Source organism: Oryza glaberrima, chromosome 3 (genome assembly GCF_000147395.1).
Source record: "Oryza glaberrima chromosome 3, OglaRS2, whole genome shotgun sequence".
Taxonomy (NCBI): domain Eukaryota; kingdom Viridiplantae; phylum Streptophyta; class Magnoliopsida; order Poales; family Poaceae; genus Oryza; species Oryza glaberrima.
In genome coordinates, this window is record NC_068328.1 from 25,457,594 (window position 1) to 25,480,989 (window position 23,396).

Genomic DNA, 23,396 nt, shown 5'->3' on the forward strand with positions numbered 1-23,396 from the left:
CAGCCGCCGTCAGCCGGGCACGGCCACGTCGACGCGCCCGCTCCGAGCACCGCCAGCGGCTGCTGTCCTTCCCCCTACCGCCAAGCTCCCTCCTCACCGCGCCGACCTTCTCTCCCTCAGGCCTCTGCCGCGCTGGGCTGACTAGCACCCGACCGCCGTTACCTCGGCCCGTCGCCAGGTCGCGCCGCCGCATCCAGCCTCGCCGCTGCACCGGCCGCTGCCCGCCCTGCTCTGCCGGCCAGCCGCTCCGCCCCGGATAGAGAGAGAGAGGAGTGAGGAGTGAGGATGACATGTGGGGTCCACGTGGGTCCCACCATTTTTTAATTATTTTATTTGTGGAACTGACATGTGGGTCCCACGGGTTTTATTATTTTTTCAAGACCGAATTGCCACTTAGGCGCCATCTCAGTGCCACGTCAGATGAAGACCAGGTCAAATTAGCCACGTAGGCGCCATGTCAGCTAAAACCGCCCTCAAAATCATCGAGGGACCTCATCTGCACTAGTTTTGATAGTTGAGGGACCCGTTGTGTCTGGTTTTTCGGTTGAGGGACGACAATCGGATTTGTTGACAAGTTAAGGGATCTTAGATGAACTTATTCCTTTTATAGGTGGAGCGAAACGAAACAGAAGGCAAAGTGCTCTCTCTACCTACCAGTTCGAACCTGCGAGCTGCGACTCTGCGTGGTGAGGAATTCTTCAGGCGAGGACCAGAACCAACCAAGGAAGAATTTAGAATTCCAAAATCGGTCGAGCCGGACGGTTGCGTGCTCCCGTGCGCCCATTATTCGCGTTGAATGGAATTTCATTTAAGATTTCCGTCATCCGTTCAAGATCGGCTGCAACGCAGGCCTCGATGACCCGATCTGCCGCTGCTGCTGGCCATGCATTTCCCGGGCAGGAGGGAACAAGGAACAAGGAGGAGGAGGTCGCGTGCACGGGTAGCTTCTGCGTGCATCGTGCGTACGTACGCGAGCATCTCTTTTCTGTTTTGTGCGGTCTCCACTCTGCTGTTTCATCGGTACTACGTGCCAGCTAACTCAGTTGTTGCACGTCTCTAGAATTTTTTCTTTTTGCGGAATGGAAGTCTTTTCTTCGTGATATAATAATAAGTTCTTTGACAGATTAATTTGCTAGAGGATATATGCTTGCTCGGTCCACTACTCTAGATAATGATAGTGGAGGCTCTTGACCGCTTGAATGTATGAAAGTATGATGACTTTCCCCCGCACAATTTAATAATGTAGCTTACTCCCTCCGTCCTAAAATAACTTAATTTAAAATGGGATGTGATGTTCAGATTCTTTGTTTTAGGATGGATCATATCTCATCCTCGGTTGAGTTATTTTGGGACGGATAGGGTATATATCTGCTTGGGTTAGTTAATTCCATTCCGATTTGGCACGTGGAATCTAATTACAAAATCCTTGACTTTCCATGCATGCGTAGTCGATTGAGTGCTGTTGCAAGTATTGGGTGGGTCCACTCAAGCTGACCGCTTTTGGCCTGGATATTGGATTTAGGATAAATCCAGTGCTGGATCAGGTCTATTAACAGAGCTATGGTATTCTAAAAAGTTCTTAAGCACTAAGGTTATAGCACGTGGTGTCCAAACCGCTAAGGTTTAAGGATTCGACCTGACTACTGTTCACAGTTAATTTCTTGTTAATGCGCCGTGATAGAGTGGTCATGGTTATTTGTTGGGCGTGTTCGTCCAAATGTATTAATCGCGCGCCATGCTAGTATAACTCAATTAATTTACAACCGTACACGTCCTCGACTGGAATTTGGAAATGTTGGAGAAATCATAGAATTGAACTCCGAAGCATAGTTATATATACTATAGTGGATTTTAAACTCTCGAGGGAACATCCTCTCATTATTTACATGTCACTTAAATAGTCATGAAAAATTTTTAAAAAAATATATTGGCATGTAATATATTACTTAAAAATATGCAAGTTAAAATTTAACATCTACATGTCACAATGAAAAAACAAATTTGACTGTGAATATACATTAATTAGATGTCTAGATATAGTTTAATTTGTTTTTTGGTTGATATTTGTAGAAGTTGAATTTACACTTACATATTTATTGATTGATATATCACATATTAATGCATCTTCTCAATTTTTATAATTAGAATAGTTTCCATAGTTACACGCATAATAACATATGGCTGATCGAACACGTAATTAACCGTGTTTATCTTACTGAAAGTCATCGTTCATATATATCAATTCATAAACCCAGTTGTTTTTACTTATTCAAAGATCGATAACATAAACTTATCCTCGTTTGCGCGTGCAAACTTATTCTTAGGTACGTATATCACGGTTACATCCACACATGCATCGATCATACAAATCCCAAGATCATCAGAGATCGATCGATCAGCCGCGCGCGCGCGCGCGCGTTCGATCATGGGCAGAAGACGACCTGGTAGTTGGTGCCGGCCGGGCAAGTGTAGGTGCTGGAGGCGTCGTCCTTGGGGTAGCTGTAGGCGTCCGGGCACAGCCGCTTGAAGAACTCCGAGTAGTTGGTCGGGCCGCAGCTGTTGGCCGCCGATCCGGTGCAGCAGTACCTGTCCTGCCTGAACACCGTGCACGCGTTGTTGCACCCGCCGGGCGCCCTCAGCTCGCTGGGGCACTGCGGCGTGATGGCCGTGGCGCACCGCGGCCCGCCTTTGGGGCACCCGGCGCCGCTGCCGGCGGGGAGGAAGGCCATGGGCACGTTGAAGCCGTCGATGAGGGAGATGTCGAAGAAGTCGAGGTTGTTCCACTGGTTCAGCGCGAACTCGGCCAGGGTGTTGGGCGCCGCGCCGTACGCCGTGCACCGCAGCTTCCCGCCGCAGTCGCCCGTCTGGCACTGCCCGTTGCCGCTGCCGTCGAAACCGCAGCCCGTGCGCGCCCACACGCGCCCGCCCGTCGTCCCGGCCGGCACGTTGATGGTCCACGTCTGCCCCGGGTCGAGCTTCGTGCCGCCGCCCGATGGCACCGCCGCCGGCCACACCGTGTACTGGCACCTGTTGGTGATGGTGAATGTCGCAGCGTCGGCGATGGAGACGGCGACGAGGAGGAAGAGAGCGAGGGTGGAAGAGGTGGCGAGGGAAGGCGCCATGGCTTTGGTCTTTTTGGTCAGAAGAGGACGGCTTTGTTGTTTGAACTTTGAAGTGGGCAAGGATCGAGCTAAGCTGCGGGTGGATATTTGTAGGGTTGGGTGGAGTGCAATTGCATCTCTTGATTTGGCATTGCCAACGTGCACTACTTAAATTGTATTATCCATGTGTAATTGGCCATCGCTGTGGTCTTTTCCGTCAGAAGAGCTGAAGAGGAGGGCTTTGCCGCTTGCAGTAAGGATTGAGGAATCTGCGGCCTATAGGGTGGACAATTTATAGGGCTCAATTTCGTATTCCCAAAACAAATCGCACCCTCGAATTGGCATTAGCAACGTACATTGCTATTTTATTACGAGTATTAGGGTGTTGCTCTTCCGGGTCCAGATCCCCCTAGAGTTAGCTACAACTCCACCAGGTGGATTTGACTAAATCCATACCATCAATTGTTTCCTATGGCTAAGATGAAGCCACTTATTAACTTGTCCTAATTAACTCCCTCAATCACATATGCTTGAATGAAAATTACTTACCTTTTCTTCCTTTTTATGTTCCTAGTGAGTATGTTTCTGCCAACAACATTAACAAAGTATGCACGCTCTCTTCTCCAAACAAGAAGCTATGGTCATGTATAAAAAACTATGTTAAACATTTAGTACGTGCAAACATACATAAACCATATACACACAAAAATGTTGCTAAAATATTATAGCCACAAAGCCCAATACGATTTTTATACTGTGGATGAACCATGAAATTTCTAGGTTATGCAAGTAAAATCAGTTCGTATATTCTCTAGATATATATATATATATATATATATATATATATATATATATATATATATATATATATATATATATATATATATATATATATATATATATATATATGTAGTATTCGTTAGATTTGTTACAAATATTAAGATGCAGAAAAAAAACTATTAGGAATTAGTTAGTTCATCCCAACCATTCTTATATAGAGACGACAGAGATTTCATCAAATCCTTCAGATGGAGTTGGAGTGAACTCCAGAGCATCCCCACCCGTACTCTTCCCTTTCCATTCCCAACTCACATTTCTTGTTTTTCGCGTGCATGTTTTTTTTAAAAAAAAATTTCTATCTGAAATCAACTTTCAGAATCGTATTATTTTATTTTTTTAAAGTTGTGTTTGCTAATACTTAATTAATCATACATTAATAAGCCACCACGTTTCCGTGCAGAACACAATCTTAGAGTGTTTATCTCTTCTCTACTATTATAAAAATTTGAGATATTTTTATCAAAATTTTGGTACGTAGTCTGTGTTTGATTTGATTTTTAGCTGGTTGTAAGTCGCTTGTATCAAATTTGATCGATGTGAATCTAAAATAACTATCACACACCCCCTCCCAGCCCAACTCAACCCAACCGACCCACACCATCCCGCCATTCTGTCGTGCACGCCTATACCGTAACTCGGATCGGATTGTGCTTATTCCGCAGCAACTTCAAGCCTCGCGTTTCTCCGCAAAAGGGCATAGTCTATCCCCGCTTCCACAACACCCACTTTAGGTCTTGTTCGGTTAACTAGCATGGTGGCCCGCGCAGATTGCGCGGCTAGCATCATTATGTTTTCTCTTATATAATAGCATATATGTTTTCTCATTATATTATTAAAATATATTACAATGACAACATAATTTTAAATTTTGTAATAACTCTACGAAACTACTAATGTGTAATATTAATATTGTATTTTATATACGTGTTAGTTATTAATTATTTTTAATATCAAATTTTGGTTATTTGTAAATTATATATATTCCTATATGGACTCTAGACTCGTCTTTTAATATTTCTTTTTTTTAATTCTAAATTTTTATTATTTCTAATTGTATTTCTATGTGGACTCTAAACTCATCTTTCAATATCCTTTAATTTTTAATTTCAAATTTCAGTTACTTCTAAATTGTATTCCTATATTGACTTTAAACTCTTCTTCCCATGTTTTTCTTAATTTCAAATTTTAGTTATTTGTAAATTATATTTTTATACGGACACTAAACATTATTTTCATTTTATTATGTTTATTCCGAATTTTAGTTAGTTTTAAATTCCTATATGGACTCAATACTCTACTTCTAATATTCCTTATTTTTTAATTCTAAATTTCTCTTTTTTTTCTTAATTGTATTTCTATATGGACTCTATACTCTACTTCTAATATTCCTTATTTTTAATTCTGAATTTCTATTATTTCCTAATTGTACTTGCTTTATACTCTACTTCTAATATTCGTTATTTTTAATTCCAATTTCAGTTATTTCCTAATTGTATTTCTATATGGACTCTAGTCTCCTCTTCTAATATTCCTTATTTTTTAATTCCGAATTTCAAATATTTCCTAATTGTATTTCTATATGGACTCTAGTCTCCTCTTCTTATATTCCTTATTTTTTAATTCCGAATTTCAGCTATTTCTAAATTGTATTTCTATGTAAACTCATATTTCAATATTCTTTAAATTTTAATTTTAATTTTCAGTTACTTCTAAATTGTATTCCTATATTTACTTTAAACTCTTCTTCCCATGTTTTTCTTAATTTTGAATTTTAATTATTTAGAAATTGTATTTTTATACGGACTCTAAACTCTACTTTTAGTTTTATTATGTTTATTCTGAATTTTAGTTAGTTTTAAATACCTATATTTTTTAATTCCAAATTTCAGTTATTTCCTATTTGTATTTCTATATGGACTCTAGTCTCCTCTTCTAATATTACTTATTTTTTAATTCCGAATTTCTATTTTTTTCTTAATTGTATTTCTATATGGACTCTATACTCTACTTCTAATATTCCTTATTTTTAATTCTGAATTTCTATTATTTCCTAATTGTATTTATATATGAACTCTATACTCTACTTCTAATATTCCTTATTTTTAATTCCAAATTTCAGTTATTTCCTATTTGTATTTTTATATGGACTCTAGTCTCCTCTTCTAATATTTCTTATTTTTTAATTCCGAATTTCAACTATTTCTGAATTGTATTTCTATATGGACTCTAGTCTCCTCTTCTAATATTTCTTATTTTTTAATTCCGAATTTTAGCTATTTCTAAATTGTATTTCTATATGGACTCTGCTTTTTCTTTTTCTCCGATTAATGTGAGAATTTCTAGGCCATGAGAGTGAACGTGGAGGCTCCTTTTTCTATCCTTTTAATAATATAATATAATAGATAGATCCTTGTGAGAGAGAGATTGGAAGGGATTTATTCCACACCTATTATGGTGTGAAAATATTCTCCATCAATCCCCTCTAATCATTTTCAATCCTCTCTAAACCAAACAAGGTATTAGGGATGTTGAGATGCTCTGGACCCATCGTTGGAGCGCGGCGTGCAGGCCACCCCTGCCGCGCGTGCAGCTCCGGTAGCATATTCAGCGGTGGCGCCATCTACGAGCTCTGCCACAATCTCACAGAGCGCGGAGACGCATGGACCTCCTGATTGTGCATTGCAAAATCCTCGCCGCTGGTAGTGTTCGTTTTCTTCCTCAACAGGAATAGGTTTCGTCCGTCGTTGTTTTGTCTTTGATTCCAATTCATCTTCGGGTGTCCACGCTAGGGCACGGGCCATAGCAGTAGGCCAGTAGCAGGTTGCCGCCGTTGAAAAAAAACTACTACGTCCGTTTCAAGTTACAAAACGTTTTGACTTTGATCAAAATCAAACTATATCAAGTTTGACTAAGTTTATAGACAAATATAGTAATATTTATAATACCAAATTAGTTTCATTAAATCAATAATTGAATATATTTTTGATCTCGCCTCGAAGCGGTTTCCGGCTTTCCGCCGGCTCAAGAGGGTGCGCTGGTGCAGGAGCGCAGGACACGGCTCGGGGATGTCAACGAGGGTGGCGGCAGATGGCGAGGATTATGGTCAGGCTGGAGGAGCGTGCGTGCTGAACCGGAAAAGATAACCACCGTCGCCACCTCGTAGTTCGAGAGGGGCAAGGGCCGCACGCGCGTGCGCATGCCGGAGACGGATCGTAGCCGTGCTGCTGCATACGCCGCGCCGCTGTGATCTCAGATATGTGTCGCGGTGCGGTGCGGCTGGTCCCAATCCAAGGAAAGAAGGGTGCAAACTCCACGTGAGGTCAGTGTGTGAGACGTTGAACGCCTTATCCTGATGCGATATTCATAGTTTGCCCCAAGGTAAATTCTGAATTATTTCTTTTTTTTTACTTTTCCATGATAGAATATGTGGTCTTTTTCCAAAGGCAAGATGCAACGGTTTCCGCAAGTGAATGATGCACTTCCATCCCCAGATGCTGGTGCTGGTTGCAAATGCTGGCAATCTGTTGCTTGGTAATGGGTCTTTTGCTCTTTAAAAATGCTGAACAACTCTTGATTGTGCATGCTATGGTAAAAATTCCTTCAGGTTGATGATGTTTCTTTCTTTCTCTCTCTCTCTAACAGAAATACATTCTTCATTTTTAAAATTTTGGGGAGCCAGAAGAGAGACGAGTACATAGTTGAATAGTAATCAGAGAAAAACAGTAGCCTGGGGAGGCAGAGCCTCTCCCGCAGTTCATAGAGGGTTTCCAAATCTAAATTGCTAGAAAAGGAACCTGGTATGAAAGTTTAATGAAAACGAGATAAGAAACATCTCTGTTTGATCTTTCTGCATTCCTTCGTTGAATTGTTAGTCCAAAGGGAGCACGACATGGCCATGTTGTCGAGCAGCAAGAGCAACGTGACAATCTCCACGCATTACCTCAGATCCTCCGATGGTCCAACCATACCTTAGCATGGTCGTGTACCACGTCGACCACTGCTCTTCATCCAAATGTGCTGCCACCTATTCCTCACGGCTAGCTCGAAGTCGTGTCTAAGCACGATCCAGCTCTACATAGCGGAGCACGAATTTGCCCGAGTGCAAATCCTGATCGAGTGCTTCTACCACCTGTCAGATTTGAGCTTCGTCCGTACCGTCTTCACCCATTACAACACACGGGTATTCTCTTCCCAACCAATAACAACCCTCCACCATTCACTTTTCTCACCAACCTCCACTACTCATCCAATAACAGCCCTCTACCACTTACTTCTACCTACCTTCTTAATAACCGTGTCCAACTCTAAAACTTCTTATATTCTGGGACGGATTGAGTAATAAATTAACAAAAACAACAAACCAAACAATTTGAACCACAGCAGGCAAATCAGTGCGATTCCTTCACCTGACGAGATCCCGACCGAAAATCCACACAAGGATAGGTGTAAAACCGCAAGAATGTGGCAAGGGACTAATGGGTGCAACTGCAAGCACACACTTGGAAACCCAACAATAGAAATCATGTATCAAGACCACGAACAGACTTGCAGACATCAGAGTATAACCTGCCAGACCAAAAACTTTGAACACCACTCCTCTTAAAAGACTTCATTCCTTCCAACATGCAGTACTAACTTGTCGTCTCACCATCTCTTCTGTTCGTCAGGAGGTCGCCATCGAGCTAACACAAACATCTTGTCAGTTCATGAACGGTTCAACAAGGAAAACATGAAAATTGATAATGACACGATATGAGAAATAATTGTTACCTCAGCGAAAGACTTCAATATCACCAGACAACCCTACTGATAAAGTAATAAATCTTCTGGTACATTTACGCACATGAAATAGACCAACCTATTAAATAAAAAAAAACATTTATCGTTAAGAGTTGTAATCAATAACAAGTGTACGAAAACAATATGTACAAGAAGTGGAATGGATGCCTCACAAAAAAGGGGGGAGGTGATCTCTCATATACATATATATAAAAACTGAGTTACAATGAATGCTAGAGAGTTAAAAAAAACAAAGGTCTAGGAGATTAACTATCTAGGAGATAAACTATCTAGGAGATAAACAGCCTATAGAGTAATAAATAATCCTAATACCCGCCCGAAGTCGCAACGGGAGGATGACGAACGCAAAGACTGGACCGAAATTCAGTAAATAACTAAACCGGTAAGCCTTTGGTCATGATGTCCGCGAACTGGTGTGATGAAGGAACATGAAGCACCCGAATTTGTCCCAAAGCCACCTTCTCACGGACAAAATGGATGTCAATCTCAATATGCTTCGTCCAGCGATGATGCACAGGATTCGTTGTCATGTAAACAGCGCTCACATTGTCACAATAGACGATAATAGCCAAAGCAACCGGGACATGAAGTTCCTGGAGCAATTGCCGCAACCAGCAGCACTCGGCGACGGCATGGGCAACAGCACGGTACTCCGCCTCAGCACTGGAACAGGAGACAGTAGTTTGGCGCTTGGAGGACCAAGAAACCAAATGTCTCCAAGGAAGAGACAGTAGCTGGACGTAGAACAACAAGAATTGGCACAACCCGCCCAATCCGCATCGGAGTATGCTGTCAGGGACTGAACCGGTCCGGAGCCGATGTGGAGGCTGGTGGAGACTACCCTTCACGTAGCGGAGGATACGCCTGACCAAGGCAAGATGCTCCCGCGGATCATGCATGAAGAGGCAGACCTGCTAAACGGCATATGCCAAATCCGGGCGAGTCAGCGCGAGGTACTGTAGGACGCCAGCGATGCTCCTGTACTCCGAAGGGTCGGCAACGGGCAAGCCGTCAGTGGTGGAGAGCTTGGCACGAGTGTCCACTGGTGTCGAGGTAGAGTGGCACTCGGCCATGCCGGCCCGCTGGAGAAGATCCACAGCATCTGGCGTTGCGAGAGGAAGAGGCCGCCAAAGGAAGGCGTGACGGAGACGCCGAGGAAGAAGTGGAGGGCACCAAGGTCTGTCATGGCAAACTCGGTGTGAAGGCGCGCCGTAAGCTGCTGAAGTAGTGGTGTGGTGGAAGCAGTGAGGATGATGTCGTCGACGTAACAGAAGATAGGCAATGTGATCTCCATCTTTGTAAACAAAGAGAAATGTATCAGACGCTGAAGGCATAAATCCCATCTGTCGAATGTACATGGCGAACCGTTAGTACCACGCACGGGGAGCCTGCTTCAGACCATACAGGGACTTCTGTAACAGACATACAGCATCAGGGGCAGCAGGGTCAACAAACCCAGAGGGTTGCTGACAGTAGACGGTCTCCTTGAGCTGACCATGAAGAAACGCATTCTTCACGTCCCAGTTGATGAATCGGCCAAGCACAGGATGCAGCAATGCTGAGAACCCGTATTGTGGCCGGCTTGACAACCGGACTAAATGTCTCGTCTTAGTCGATGCCGTGCTGCTGTGAATAACCACGGACCACCCAACGGGCCTTGTGGCGGGCAAGGGAGCCATCAGAGTGGAATTTGTGCTTGAAGATCCACTTGCCCGTAACAACGTTGGCCCCAAGGGGGCGAGGAACGAGGCGCCAAGTGCCGTTGTCGACCAAAGCCTTGTATTCATCGGCCATAGCAGTACGCCAGTTGGGATCAGCCAACGCTGCGATAGTTGGCCGGGATAGGAGAGACGGTGGCGTGGGTAGCTGTGTAGGTCAGCCGGTCGACCGGCCGCAGGGAGCCAGTCTGGGAGCGCGTCACCATGGAATGCGGCTGTGGAGCAGCAGCCGTCGCAGTCACAGTGGCTGAAGATGATGACTGGACCATCGGTGCAGGGCGACGGGTGTACATATGGTGGAAGGGTGACACGATGGTGCCGGCTCAGGTGGCACCGGCCAAAGGGGCAGTGCCGGCCAAGGAGGCACCGACCGAGGGGGCACCAATGGCATCGTTGACCGCGGTGACCGTGCCATCCGGCAAGCGGCGGCCGAAGAGGGGAAGGTACGGTTGCTCAACCTCCACGGAGGGAGCCACCGTAAGGGATCGCGGTTGCTCGGGAGCCACTGTGAGTGGTTGCGGTTGCTCGACCTCTGAGGAGGGAGCCTCCGTGAGTGGTCGCGGTTGCTCAACCTCGGAGGAGGAAGCGACTGCTGGAGGGAATCCCTGTAACAAAAAATCAAAAGACGAGGCAGCAGTGGGAGTCGCCGCAAAGGGAAAGCGGGATTCGTCGAAGACGACGTGGTGCGAAATGATGATGCGGCGAGTGGAGAGATCCAGACATCGGTATCCCTTGTGGGAGGCCGGGTACCCAAGAAAAACGCAAGCTGTTGAACGAGGGGCAAGCTTATGTGGAGTCGTGGCACTCAAGTTTGGGTAACAAAGACAGCCAAAAACCCGAAGATGGGAGTAGTCTGGAGTGGTGAGATGTAGGAGCTGGAAAGGCAAGGAGTGGTGAACGGAGGAAGAGGGTCTCCGGCTGAGAAGGTAGGTAGCGGTGGCGAGAGCCTCAGCCCAGCAGGATGGAAACATGGAAGCCTGGATAAGAAGGGTGCGTATGGAGTTGTTGATGGTGCGGAGCATCCGTTCGGCTTTACCATTTTGGGGAGAGGTGTAAGGGCAGGAGAGTCGTAGCTAGGTGCCACGATTAGTGAGAAAGGAAGTGGTGGCGGTATTGACAAACTCTCCGCCATTATCAGCCTGAAGGGATTTGAGCGGTAAGCCAAACTGGGTGGAAACATACTCGGCAAACTCAACAATATGACGATGAACATCAGATTTGTGTCGGAGTGGAAACGTCCCAACAGAAATGACTGAAATCATCAAGCACCACAAAGTAATATTTAAAACCCGAAGTACTCAACACCGGAGATGTCCACACATCGCAATGGACAAGCTCAAAGGGAATGAAAGTGCGAGACAAAGACCTATCAAAAGGTAATCAGGTATGTTTGCCTAACTGACACGCATGACAAAGAGAGGTGTCTATTTTATTATAGGAAATGGAGGACATATTCCGAAGACTCTCGATGGCGGCTGCACTAGGATGACCGAGTCGACGATGCCAAAGTGTGGATGAAGTGGCGAGGGAGCAGTGGGCGGCGCTGGAGGGAGTGGCAGTTGGAAGGGTGTAGAGTTCCCCGCGGCTATTGCGGCGAAGAATCACGCGCCGGGTCAGAAGGTCCTTAACAGAGAAACCAAATTCATCAAACTCAATGGAACATTTATTGTCACGAGTAAACTGACGAACGGAAAGTAAATTACGAACTAAGGAGGGGGCGACAAGGATGTTTTTAGTGCAAATTTGGTGGTGCCTATGGGAAGGAATGAAGTGCCACGACAAATAACGGGGATGGTGTGACCATTTCCAACAGTAATAAAAGTGTGGGAGTTAGGCAATCGAGTAACGAGGATACCGTCAATAGAGGACATGAGATGTTGCGCCAATGTCCAAAACCTAGTTGTTTGGGCTTTGGAAGGCCATCTGGTTCAAGGATGCAATGAGGCCAGCTTGCTCCCACTTGGGCTAGCCTGGAGGAACAGATGTGGGCGACATCGATGGGCCAACGAAAGTGGTGCTCGCCTGAGAGTAGTGGGCCGCCGGAGCCGGCCCAAGAAGGCCGGGCCCTGGGTCTGGCTAGCCTGGAGGAACAGATGTGGGCGACATCGATGGGCCAACGAAAGTGGTGTTCGCCTGAGTAGTGGGCTGCCGGAGCCGGCCCAAGAAGGCCGGCCTAGGAGTAGTGGGCCGAGTGGGGTGGCCACGCTGGTTGCTGGGCCGGCCAAGGGTTAAAACAGACCCAGGGCCCGGCCGGCCTCCAGCTAGGGTTGGCCACCCCCTGTAGCCACCGCCACCAGCAGGAGGAAGCGGGCGGCCGCTGCCACCACCCCCACTGCCGCCACCCCATCCGCCTCCAGTTCCGGCCCCTCCATTCCCGCCACCGATCCAGCTGCCATTGCCCTTGCGGCTGCGGCGGCTGTTGTTTCCGCCAGTGCATGCTTGACCTCCGGAAGAAGCGCAGCCGCCGGGAGGGCAAGAGGAGCCGGAGCCCGAGCTGGCGCCGGTGACCAGCGCCGTCGCCGTGGCCACCTTGGCCTGGTTGGCGATGCGCAACTCCTTCAACAGGAGGGTGTTGAGCGCCGATGTGAAGCTCGGGAGGACGTCCGCGCTTGCGATCTGATCGGCGGTGTTGGAGAAGCGGTCGTTTAGTCCTCGGAGAAGGTTGAGCACAAGTTGGGACTTGGAAACGGCGTGGCCGACATCGCGAAGGGCGTCGGTGGCTGTCTTCATCTTCTGGCAGTAGTCGGCAATGGAGGAGTCCCCTTGAAGCATGGAGTGAAATTGGTGGCTGAGGAAGATCGCTCGGGGTTCTTTGTTAGCATGAAACATGTCCTCGATGGCGACCCAGAGCTCCCGAGCGGTCTGATCTAGCTCCATGGCGAGGTCAAGGACGTTGTCCGTAACTGATCCGAAGATCCAACTACGGATGCAACAGTCGGCCTGTTCCCAGGCCGGGTCATCAGGGCGTGGAGGAGCGGAGCCGTCGATGTGAGCCATCAACCCGAACTTGCCGCACAGGGAGGTGAAGAAGGCCCTCCATTTGTTGTAGTTTGGGTGGTTGTTCTCCAGGGTGATGGGGACGTGTGATTTGACGGCGACGGTGGCGTAGGGATGAAGAAACTCGCTAGTGATGTTGGAAGAGGATCCACCACTGGAGGATGATGAGGTAGAGGACTGAGTGGATTCAGTTGACATGGTGGAGAACACAGCTGCGACGACGACGTGCTAGAGCAGAGGAAAAGAAGGTAAGGGCCTATGCTCTGATACCATGTAGAAGAAGTGGAATGGATGCCTCACACACAAAAGAGGGGAGGTGATCTCTCATATATATAACTGAGTTACAATGAATGCTAGTGCTGAGTTACAATGAATGCTAGAGAGTTACAAAAAACCAAAGGTCTAGGAGATTAACTATCTAGGAGATAAACAGCCTATAGAGTAATAAATAATCCTAATACCAGTATATGGTTTTAAGTGTATTCATTAAGTACACGGAAATTTACCTTGATATCAACCTTAGAGCTGGAGTCGTTACCCTCCTCAAGATATCTCTCACCAATACTGAGCAATATATTCTCCAACTAACACAAAAGGATTGAGTCAAATTTGTATTAAATAAACTAATGCACATGCTACCTATACTTTATGCCTTTTTGTTTGAAAGAGCTAATTTAGATTTTGAAATATTCAAATAAAGTCTTAAGGATGTCAATTGCTACCTGGATTATACTTGAAATGCTCTCTCCCTGGAGAGAGAGAGAATAATATCCCCAACTCGAATGCCAAGTTTCTCAGCAGCACATTCAGCTGAAACCTAAAATCAATCCAGAAATAATATAATATATACATGAAAATATTATATTATATACACATAAATATAAATAGATGTCATAAATAAAAAAGTTACCTCTCCTACAATAAGACCAGAGGTAATATTGTATTTACGAGACAGCAACTCAATAAGCGTCATCTCTTGAAAATCCACTGTTTTAAACTTCAAACCAAGCTGAGGTCGAACAATTTGCCTATATGAAATTATTAGACTATTAAATTTATTTTATATAAGATAATTATATCTAAAGTGAAATATTATACACAAAAAAAAAACAGCAGTTGATGTGTTTTCTGTAAACATGATGGTCAGATGGTAATAATTACTAATTTATACTAGCTGCTGAATGCCACTTGGTTGCTACAGATGGCATAATCATACCACATAATAAGTCCAATATACAAGAATTATAGTGTATCACATGTTTAGGGTTGTAGAAGTGCATGCCTAAAACATATAAATACATTTCACTTTGCATCTCAGTCAGTACTTGTTGATGTTGAATAGAGGCCATTACAAACCTATCCCCACATTCTTAACCTGAATCTAACAGTCTCACACCTATCATTCTTAATTCAGCACCTCACTTGTATGTATCTGTCTGTGAATTCTACCGTACATTTGGTTTTGAGAGCAAATGGACAGAGGTATTGTGCATATGCATATTAAGTTGGCACTCATTTTTATATTATATAAAATATAACATACTGTACAGGTTTAAATGTAAACTTGTTGAATGGAAGGGAAATAGTTTGTGCTGGCAGCATAAGTGCATATCTCAAACTAATGTCCTAAGTTTCTGAATTAAGCAAGTGTATATAGCCAACTAGGATGAACAAAAATAAAAATGCCTACCCAAACTTCTTCCACAATCTTAGGCACGTGAGGATCAGGGAGCTCGGTAGGAATGCAACCATGGGCAAGGTGCAGAATAACATCCCAACAGTGTTTCCACTGAAATCTGCCAATGCACCTCCAGTACCACACTGCAAGCAAAATTTAAATACCACATTGAGATTATAGACAAGTGCAACTAACTATTTAGAATTTAAAATTTTAAATACCATCATTACCTTGGGAATGGAACCACCAATGAACATATAGTGATTGTGTTGGTGCTCATACGGATCTAAGTACTTCACTTTGACTGTTGTGCAAATCAAATCTATATTTATGTCTCTGGTGAGCACACAGAAATCCTGGCCATATTCCAAATCAGATTTCAATGGCATAATCGGTATAGTTAGCCCTCCTACAGTTTCAAATAAGGCAATATCGAAATGCTTGCTGAAGTACAGCAATCGACACACTGAGATCGTGTCATCCAACATGTGAACAGTGACCTAAAATAATAAATAAATAAAAAGAGTAGGTTAAAAACACTTAATGTGAAAGATATATCACTTATACTATTATGAGCTATACAGTTTGCATGTTCATTTCTTTTACAAATATAGTAAAGCAAACAACACCAAGCAGGATAGAGCATATATGGAGCATGTGACATGTCTGAGTTTAATAATAAAGGAGCACCAAGTATACGTGGAGCATGTCTGAGTTTAAGAATCAAGTAACACCAAGCATATATGGAGCATGTTCGAGTTTGAGAATCAAGAAACACCAAGTATATATGAAGCATGTCTGAGTTTAAAATCAAGGAACACCAAGCATGAAGTAAGTTAACCATGTGGAGAATACTAAGTGCCTGGCTGTTTCCGTGGATTATTAAAATCAACAGGGGGAGTCCTTTGTATTGTATATACAATGCTCCTACACTAATACAGGTCTCAATAACTAATGATCCCAAAGGTCAGGTCAGCTCTAAAAGACACACTAGTTTCATGTATATGCTAATTCTGCACAAAAGATTCTCCTCTAGTTTAATTGTTGATTCTGCATGTAAGATTTTACTATCAAGATTCACGACTGATTCTGCAATCTGCATGGAAGATTTTGGACGTTGTTCATGTGAAGCACTATTCTACCATACAAAAACATGGCTAGCTAACATAAGAAATAAAAGATCTTTATTATGCTGGGTACTTTATATAACCTTGTACAGCAAGTAGAGTCAATGTCTAAGCTTTAAGGTAATGTGCAATTATGCAACCAACAAACCAGGGTAGAACATCCCAAAGTTTAAGATCAGGTCATCTCTCAAATATACTCTAGTTTAATGGCTAGGCTAATTTTGAAGATGATTTTCCTTCAGTTTCATGATTGATTCTGCATGCAAGACTCAAGTTTCATGACCGATTCTGTGATCTGGATGGAAGCTTTTGGATGTTATTCGTGTGAGGCACTAATCTGCCATGCAAACACCTGGCTGGCTAACATATTCAATAAAAGATTTTTGTGTCGGGTACTTTACATAAACATAAACAACAAGTAGTGTCGTTGTCTAAGCTTTAATGCAACTATCCAAGCAGCAACCAGGATAGAACATCCCTTTAGCAGAATTGAATTAAAAATCAAGGAACATATCAATAAGTAAACACGAAGTAAACTCTGTGAACAAAGAGAGCAGCTAGACAGACTGCAAATATGATGCGTAATTTGGATAGAATTAATAATGCATAAAAACACAGCAACACAAATAAATGTTGGAGAGACTAAAAATGTGCTTGATTGGCGGGGATCAAGATGGATTGGGTGATACAATTAGCTTGTTTGTTTGGCTGGATAGACGATAAAGTACTTGCAATCAATTTTTGGTCAAGTGAAATTTTTAATTATGTATAATATGTATCGTGTAATCAAATTTTGTATAATTTCTATGAAAATAAATTTATAGAGTATTTTTGTCTTTGGCAGTAATATCCGCTAAATTTTGTTGCCTCTTGTATGCATATACTCCCTCCATCCACAAGAGTTAGACATATTACTTTTGTCACCAAAACCAAGAAGAAATTAACTCATCTTACATGTAACAAAGAACTCATCTTACATGTAACAAAGATCAAGGAGCCTGTGCATGCATGCATGCAACCAATGAGTATTAAAATGGCTCATTAGGTTTCGATTAAACATTTAATTTATCTCTTCATTTAAGTCTTAGATACATGAAAACTACAAATATGACCAACTTATTTGGAAAAAAAACAAAATATAGAATAAGTCTAACATTTGTGGAAGGAGGGAGTACATTTTTTTCTCATAAGTGAGGTACTGAGGTACGATTTTCTTTTGCAGGTAGTTGTGACATAGTGAGAAGCAACATTAACGAGTAACCTCCTTTTCTTCCTAAGCTTCCCAACTTATCGACCTATATGACCAACACGCAATGCAAAAAAAGATTGTTTTTTTCCTGTATAAAATGTAATCTAAAGGTTATTTCTAAGTTCTAACTTAGGACCAAAAACCTGTGTGCAAATGCACAGATGAACAATCAAAAGAAATAGATAGCAACACATACAGGGCAATGGCGGGTGGCACACAAGGTGAGAAGGGGAGGTAGCTATGGCACACAAGGTGGATACAAACACGCAAGGGGTTAGGAGCAACAGCATCTATGCACTGTGTCATTGTTTTTTTTGGGAGGGGGGGAGGTTGAGACAATTCTGCATCTAGAGAGAATATCCCCTAAAATTAGAACTTAAGCAACAAAATGCATGGAACATCATTAAAAAACTGGATGTGACCATCCTATTCATGCTAACACCTCCAACTAAGCAAACAAAAATGTTATAGCTAGGAGCATGTTGAGATTGAAGTGTTCTACCTTAGCCTCAGGAGCATAATCTTTATGCGACCAATCATCAAAAGGTTTCTTTATGCAAATGAGCCAAGCAGAAGTTAAAATGATAGCAGAATTCTTCACTTCATCGCACTCGATAATTATACCAGTTCCCTGATTAATCTCTCTACCATCTACATATACACAAAAGAAGTTAGCTAAAAAGCAACCGACACTACCATCAAATAAAAAAGATTAGTCGAAGAATATATAATACCGTGATAAGCTGAAAGGCTCACGATGGATTTGGAAGCATTTAGGAGTGTTTTCTTCTGCTCGGGATTATAGTGTTCAATAGCAGCAGAGATTGACGACCTTACTGTCGGTAATAGTTCCTGGCGTGCTATAACAAAGACATGTGAAATTCGGTGAGCTTGAATAATTTTTCAACAAATTGCACGTTGCGCTTGGTAGTATTATCACTTTGTATTAAAATGTGTCACATAACACCAGGATAAATCATCAAACCTATAGAAATTTCATAAATTCTGAACGAAACTTCATGAAATATGGTCTAAATTTAAGAATTCCATAAGTTTCAATCATATTTTACAATATCACTCCAATTTTGTGAAGCAATCTGGTGCATAGTAGAACTTATATACCCTGGTGTAAAGCGAAAGCATAAACTAAGCCTGGTGCACAGTTAAATAAGGTATGCTTTACCCAGTGCAAGTGCAATTTACACACAATTTTTTGCAGGTAATTCCAATTTTGTTTTGCTAGTTTATCCTACTACTAAAGGACAGCATACAACTTATACCTTTCAACTTGGATACCATAAGGCAAACCTTGGAAAGTTTTTTAATACTAGAGCAGACTGTGGATTGATGCAGTTCAGCCTTACATTAAAATAGTACTTGGTGTAATTATTGTGCTTATCACAATTTTGGTAAAAACAGACGGACAAAAAGCGTACCTCTCTTGTTCTTGTACTCGTGAAAAGCCCAATGATAGGCTTCTGCAGCTGTGGGATCATCGGTGATGCCATACACCACCTCTCCAGAAGGACTCGTCCACATAGGCACAAGTGGAGCTTGCGGTTCACGCAGCGGAGAGCTGTATGAGGACGACACCGAGCCCAGATGCTCTTGTGCTACCTCTTGCTTCTCTTGGCTCTTGTCCTCGGAGCCGCCTTGACCTCTCTTATTCCTTTTGCCCCGCTTCTTCTTCTTTTTCTTCTTCTTCTTCATGCTCTTCAAGACGTGCAGATTATACTCTGGTTTGCCCTCGGTTGCCTCAGGATATGATGCTTCCCCTGGACGTGATACTTGCACGGAATTGGCTTCCCGAGAGCGAGCAAACCAATACATTTTCTTCTTTGGCAGAGATGGTATCCTCTCCGGGCATGTCCTCTCTTCCCAGGGGAGCTGCTGCTTCTTTGGCAGAGATGGTATCCTCTCCGGGCATGTCCTATCTTCCCAGGGGAGCTGCTACAATGACGATGAGGCCCTCCCACTCATCGGCGACGATCGTACCCTCTCCGGGCATGCCCCCTCTTCCCAGGGGAGTTGCTGCGACGGCGATGATGCCCTCCCACTCATGGGCGGTGATTGTATCCTCTCCCTCTCCCTCTGTTCCCGGGGAGCAGCTGCGACGGCGATGATGCCCTCCCACTCGGGGGCGGCGATGGTGTCCTTGCCTGGCACGGCGGCGAAGGGAGTTGCTCCGGGCTTGACTCCATCCCAGTGCCACCAGTCGACTGTAGTTGGCATGGCACAGACGACGGCGGCGGCATACCTGCAAGGGCCCAGAAGGGGTTCTCCCGGTCTTCGTAGTTCGCCGTTCTTCTGGTCCGTTCCCTGGAAATCCACAGCGCCCTGCGCGATTTCATCCTTGCCGGTTCGAAGCGCTCCCGCAGGCCGACGGCAGCGGAGGCGATTCCGGTGGAGGCGGCGGATCGGAGCTCGCACAGGCCGCAGGCCGACAGAAGTGGGATTAGGGTGGAGGCGGCGCTTCTGATGAGTTCGCGCAGCCTGCACGCCGACAGAAGCGGAGGGGATTAGGGTGGAGGCGGCGATTCGGAGATCCCGACGGCCGAAGCTTTACGGCGGCGGAGGGGAGGCCTTTCGGGGTTTTTTTTATTCCCCCCCTAGGCAAAGCTTGGAATTGGGCTTAGGGCAACTACTATAGTATAGAGGACGAGAAAATTACATACCTAATATCATAGTATCATATAAGGTTGGATTCGCTAGAATAACGTTATTTAAATAGGTTTCGCCGAAATAACCTCCACAACCCGAGCGCCTTCGCCAAAATACCATATTAGACAGAAATACACTTGGATCTTCTTCCTTCTCCCTCCAATGTTCCAATGTCGGAAGAGCTCGCCGGTGGCTCTCCCTGTCAAGCGTCTACCCTTTTTTAAGCACTACGAGGCATTGAGGCTTATTAGGTATGGGCGTATGGCGGCCTTGTATAGAACGGCGTCCACGTGGGTTGCAGCCACTGAGTTCTTCTCCATGCTGAGTTTGCCAATGATGCTATCAATGTCCTCGGTTACGCCATCATCGACGACGGGTAAGCGTTGAAGCCGTCCTCGTCTTCGAAGTCAAACTCCCCAAGGTCGTCAACGGTGGCGTCAGCCTCGGGTGTTCGGTCGCCCTGCCTTTGTCTCCACCCATGCTCGCCGTCATCCTCGTCCCTCTTCGCCCCGCCACCGTCCTCACCTCCCTCTCCGCCGATGCTTCCACTTTTGTCCCCGCTCTCACCCGTCGTCGTTCTTGTTTTCCCCTCCACCACTGCCTACCTGCCAACGCCCCCCACTGCTGCCCTCAGCTCTCCTTCGGCGCTGCCTCCGCTCCCGCCCGCCACCCTGCCTTCGTCTCCGCCCATGCCCGCCATCGTCCTCAGCTCCCCTCTGTCGCTGCCTCCGCCCCGTCGCCGTACTCAGCTACCCTCCCCATTGCTTAAGTGATAGAGAGAGAGAGGAGGTGAGGGAGGGATAAGATAGATAGGATTGGGGAAAGAGATAGAAAGGATGAGAAATTGACAAGTGGGGTCACGGATTTAAAAAAGAATTGCTAACTGGACTGCCGCATAGGATCAAAACCACTTTGAATTGAGTTGAGTTGGGAGGTAATTTATCATGTATTAATAGTTGAGAGTGAAAGATACTCCCTTCGTCCTAAAATAAGTGCTGTTCAAGTCCAATGTCTGACCGTTCGTCTTATTTGGAAAAAAAATATGATTAGTATTTTATTGTTATTAGATGATAAAATATGAATAGACTCCATGTGTGACTATTTTTTTTTTATGTTTTTCATAAATTTTTCAAATAAGACAGACGATCGAAACACTGGACATGGATATCTATGGATGCACCTATTTTGGGACGGAGGTAGTATATGATTTTCGGGTCTGAGAAGTTAATTCGTACTCACTCAATAGTTTAGGGACGTAATCCAGACTTTTCCCTTTCTTTGGCTGATGTAGTATGCATTACTATAGGGGCGACCACTGGCAACATGGTCTCACGTGCGCGCAACGAAGTAGACAATAGATGGCCATATGACCCGAGGCCCGATAGCCCCGCCCAAAGCACGGCCATTTGGCCCCGGCCCAAACATGGCATAGCCCAACTAGTGTCAAGCCTATGCCGGCACGGCCCGACAGTTAGGTCATGCCTAGCCCGAGGCATGGCACGATCAAAGAAAATATTAGAGGGATCCAAAATATACTTAATAAACCATATAAGGCAAAGCCAAAAAAAAAAGAGGAATAAAAAATAGACTTATTTCTAGCCATATAAAACACATCCCAAAGAGTTGAGGGACGAACAATAGACTTATTTTAGGAAGAAGCACGATGTGCTGTCGTGTCTTTAGGCTGGCCGGGCACGACCCGAATCTTATTGGACTGTGTCTGGGCCATATATGTAGCCCGTGGGTTAGCACGACATGGCCCGACTGACATCGGCCCAGGCATGGCCTGGGCGGCCCGTTTGGCCATATATAGGGAGACCATGAGATGGGAGGCCCCGTAGAACTTTCCATGCTCCGATGGCCGGTTCGAAACGGCGACCATTGGCAACATGGCCCACATATCAGCGAGTGCACCAGAGATTAATCCGCCACTGCTCTAACTACCCTCTAAAGTCTGGGAGTCTTGTCGGTTCGTCCTCCTCTGCAAGTCCTCTCCGGCGTCCGCTTCTTTTCTCGCTTCTGCTCCCCGCCGCCACCGCCTCCTGCTCTCTCCGCTCGGGTTTCTCCGCGGCGGTTGTTAGCGAGGGGAACGAGGTATCGCCGGCGCCGTGGTTCCTGCGGGTGAGCTCTCTTCTCTAACCCTGCATGCTTAGCCGACGTGCCCTACGAGTGCTTGCTTGCGGTTGCGGGGTTGTGGGGGTGTACCCGTGACGGGGATTCAGTTCACACATTGCGTGGGGGCGCGGGTCGATTTTGCTGTCGCGGGATCGGTTCTGCGCTGATGCGACCGCGCCCTGAATCTAGGGCTCGTGCTAATTAGTTTGTTTGGTTCGGATTGTTGAAAGAGAGATACATCTGTGTGGTTCGCCTCTTAAATGGAGTCCTTGTTAGAATCTGGTTGCTTCTAGTTAGATTACCACTTTGATCGCAGGAACACGCAGTTACTTCTGGAATGTGGAATAGTTTAGTGCTTGCCTCTTGATGTGTAGGCAGAGTGGACTTTAATTTATACTCTTTTAAACACAATTCGTTGGGCCCTCGGATTCCTAGACTGCTTGTCTCCAGACAGTGGCATTGTGGCAATTAGTCTCCAGATATGTAGGCAGGAGTGACATTTTTTAACAGAGTAATCTGTTGATGCCTGGTATTCTAGTTTTTTCTCTGGGCTGATGGTATGTTTGTTTACAAGGATCATTGAATGGTGGTATATTATTAAAGCATGCATCTGTCAGTGGTACAAACTTGTATCAATCTTAAGCATATTTGGTTATTTGTCTTAACATATTTATTCCTCATAAGAATTTGGTGGTCATGCGTAGCCAAGGTTAATGGTTTTAAGAATTACCTTCAATATTGTGGTATCAGGGCCTTCTTAGGCATATGCTTGATTCCATCATTCCGGAGTCTTAGTTGTTTTTTCTAAGTCTACCTAAGTGTAATCCTCTTTTCTTTTCCTCTCCTTTGGCGCCTGCTGCCAGTAGGATGCCGGGTGTAAACTCATTTGCTCTCTTGCTAATATAATGACACGTAAGCCTTTTGCTTGTTCGCAGAGAAACATTTTGATTCCTAAAATTGTATATATTGCTTACACACAACTTGTAATCTTGAGAATATCTTCTTAATATATTCCGTACTTGTTTGTTATGTACTTTGTTTTTTTTTCTCAAGAATTACATATGTTTTGTTTTATATGATGTATAACATGCATGAACTACCACATTTAGG

General features: G+C 44.6%; 1 protein-coding gene and 1 pseudogene across 1 annotated transcript; both read right to left on the reverse strand.

Annotated features, from left to right (window-relative positions):
* Window positions 1-2,234: 2,234 nt before the first annotated feature.
* Window positions 2,235-3,343, reverse strand: LOC127765961 (alpha-amylase/trypsin inhibitor-like). The gene has a single exon (XM_052290945.1). It carries the CDS (start codon window positions 3,120-3,122, stop codon window positions 2,424-2,426), a length of 699 nt encoding a protein of 232 aa, XP_052146905.1. The 5' UTR covers window positions 3,123-3,343; the 3' UTR covers window positions 2,235-2,423.
* Window positions 3,344-8,741: 5,398 nt separating this feature from the next.
* LOC127768989 (uncharacterized) lies at window positions 8,742-20,130 on the reverse strand (annotated as a pseudogene).
* Window positions 20,131-23,396: the final 3,266 nt, after the last annotated feature.

What these genes read in the sequence shown, in the direction of transcription:
- LOC127765961 (XM_052290945.1), bottom strand. Translation starts at nt 3,122, where the DNA reads ATGGCGCCTTCCCTCGCCACCTCTTCCACCCTCGCTCTCTTCCTCCTC.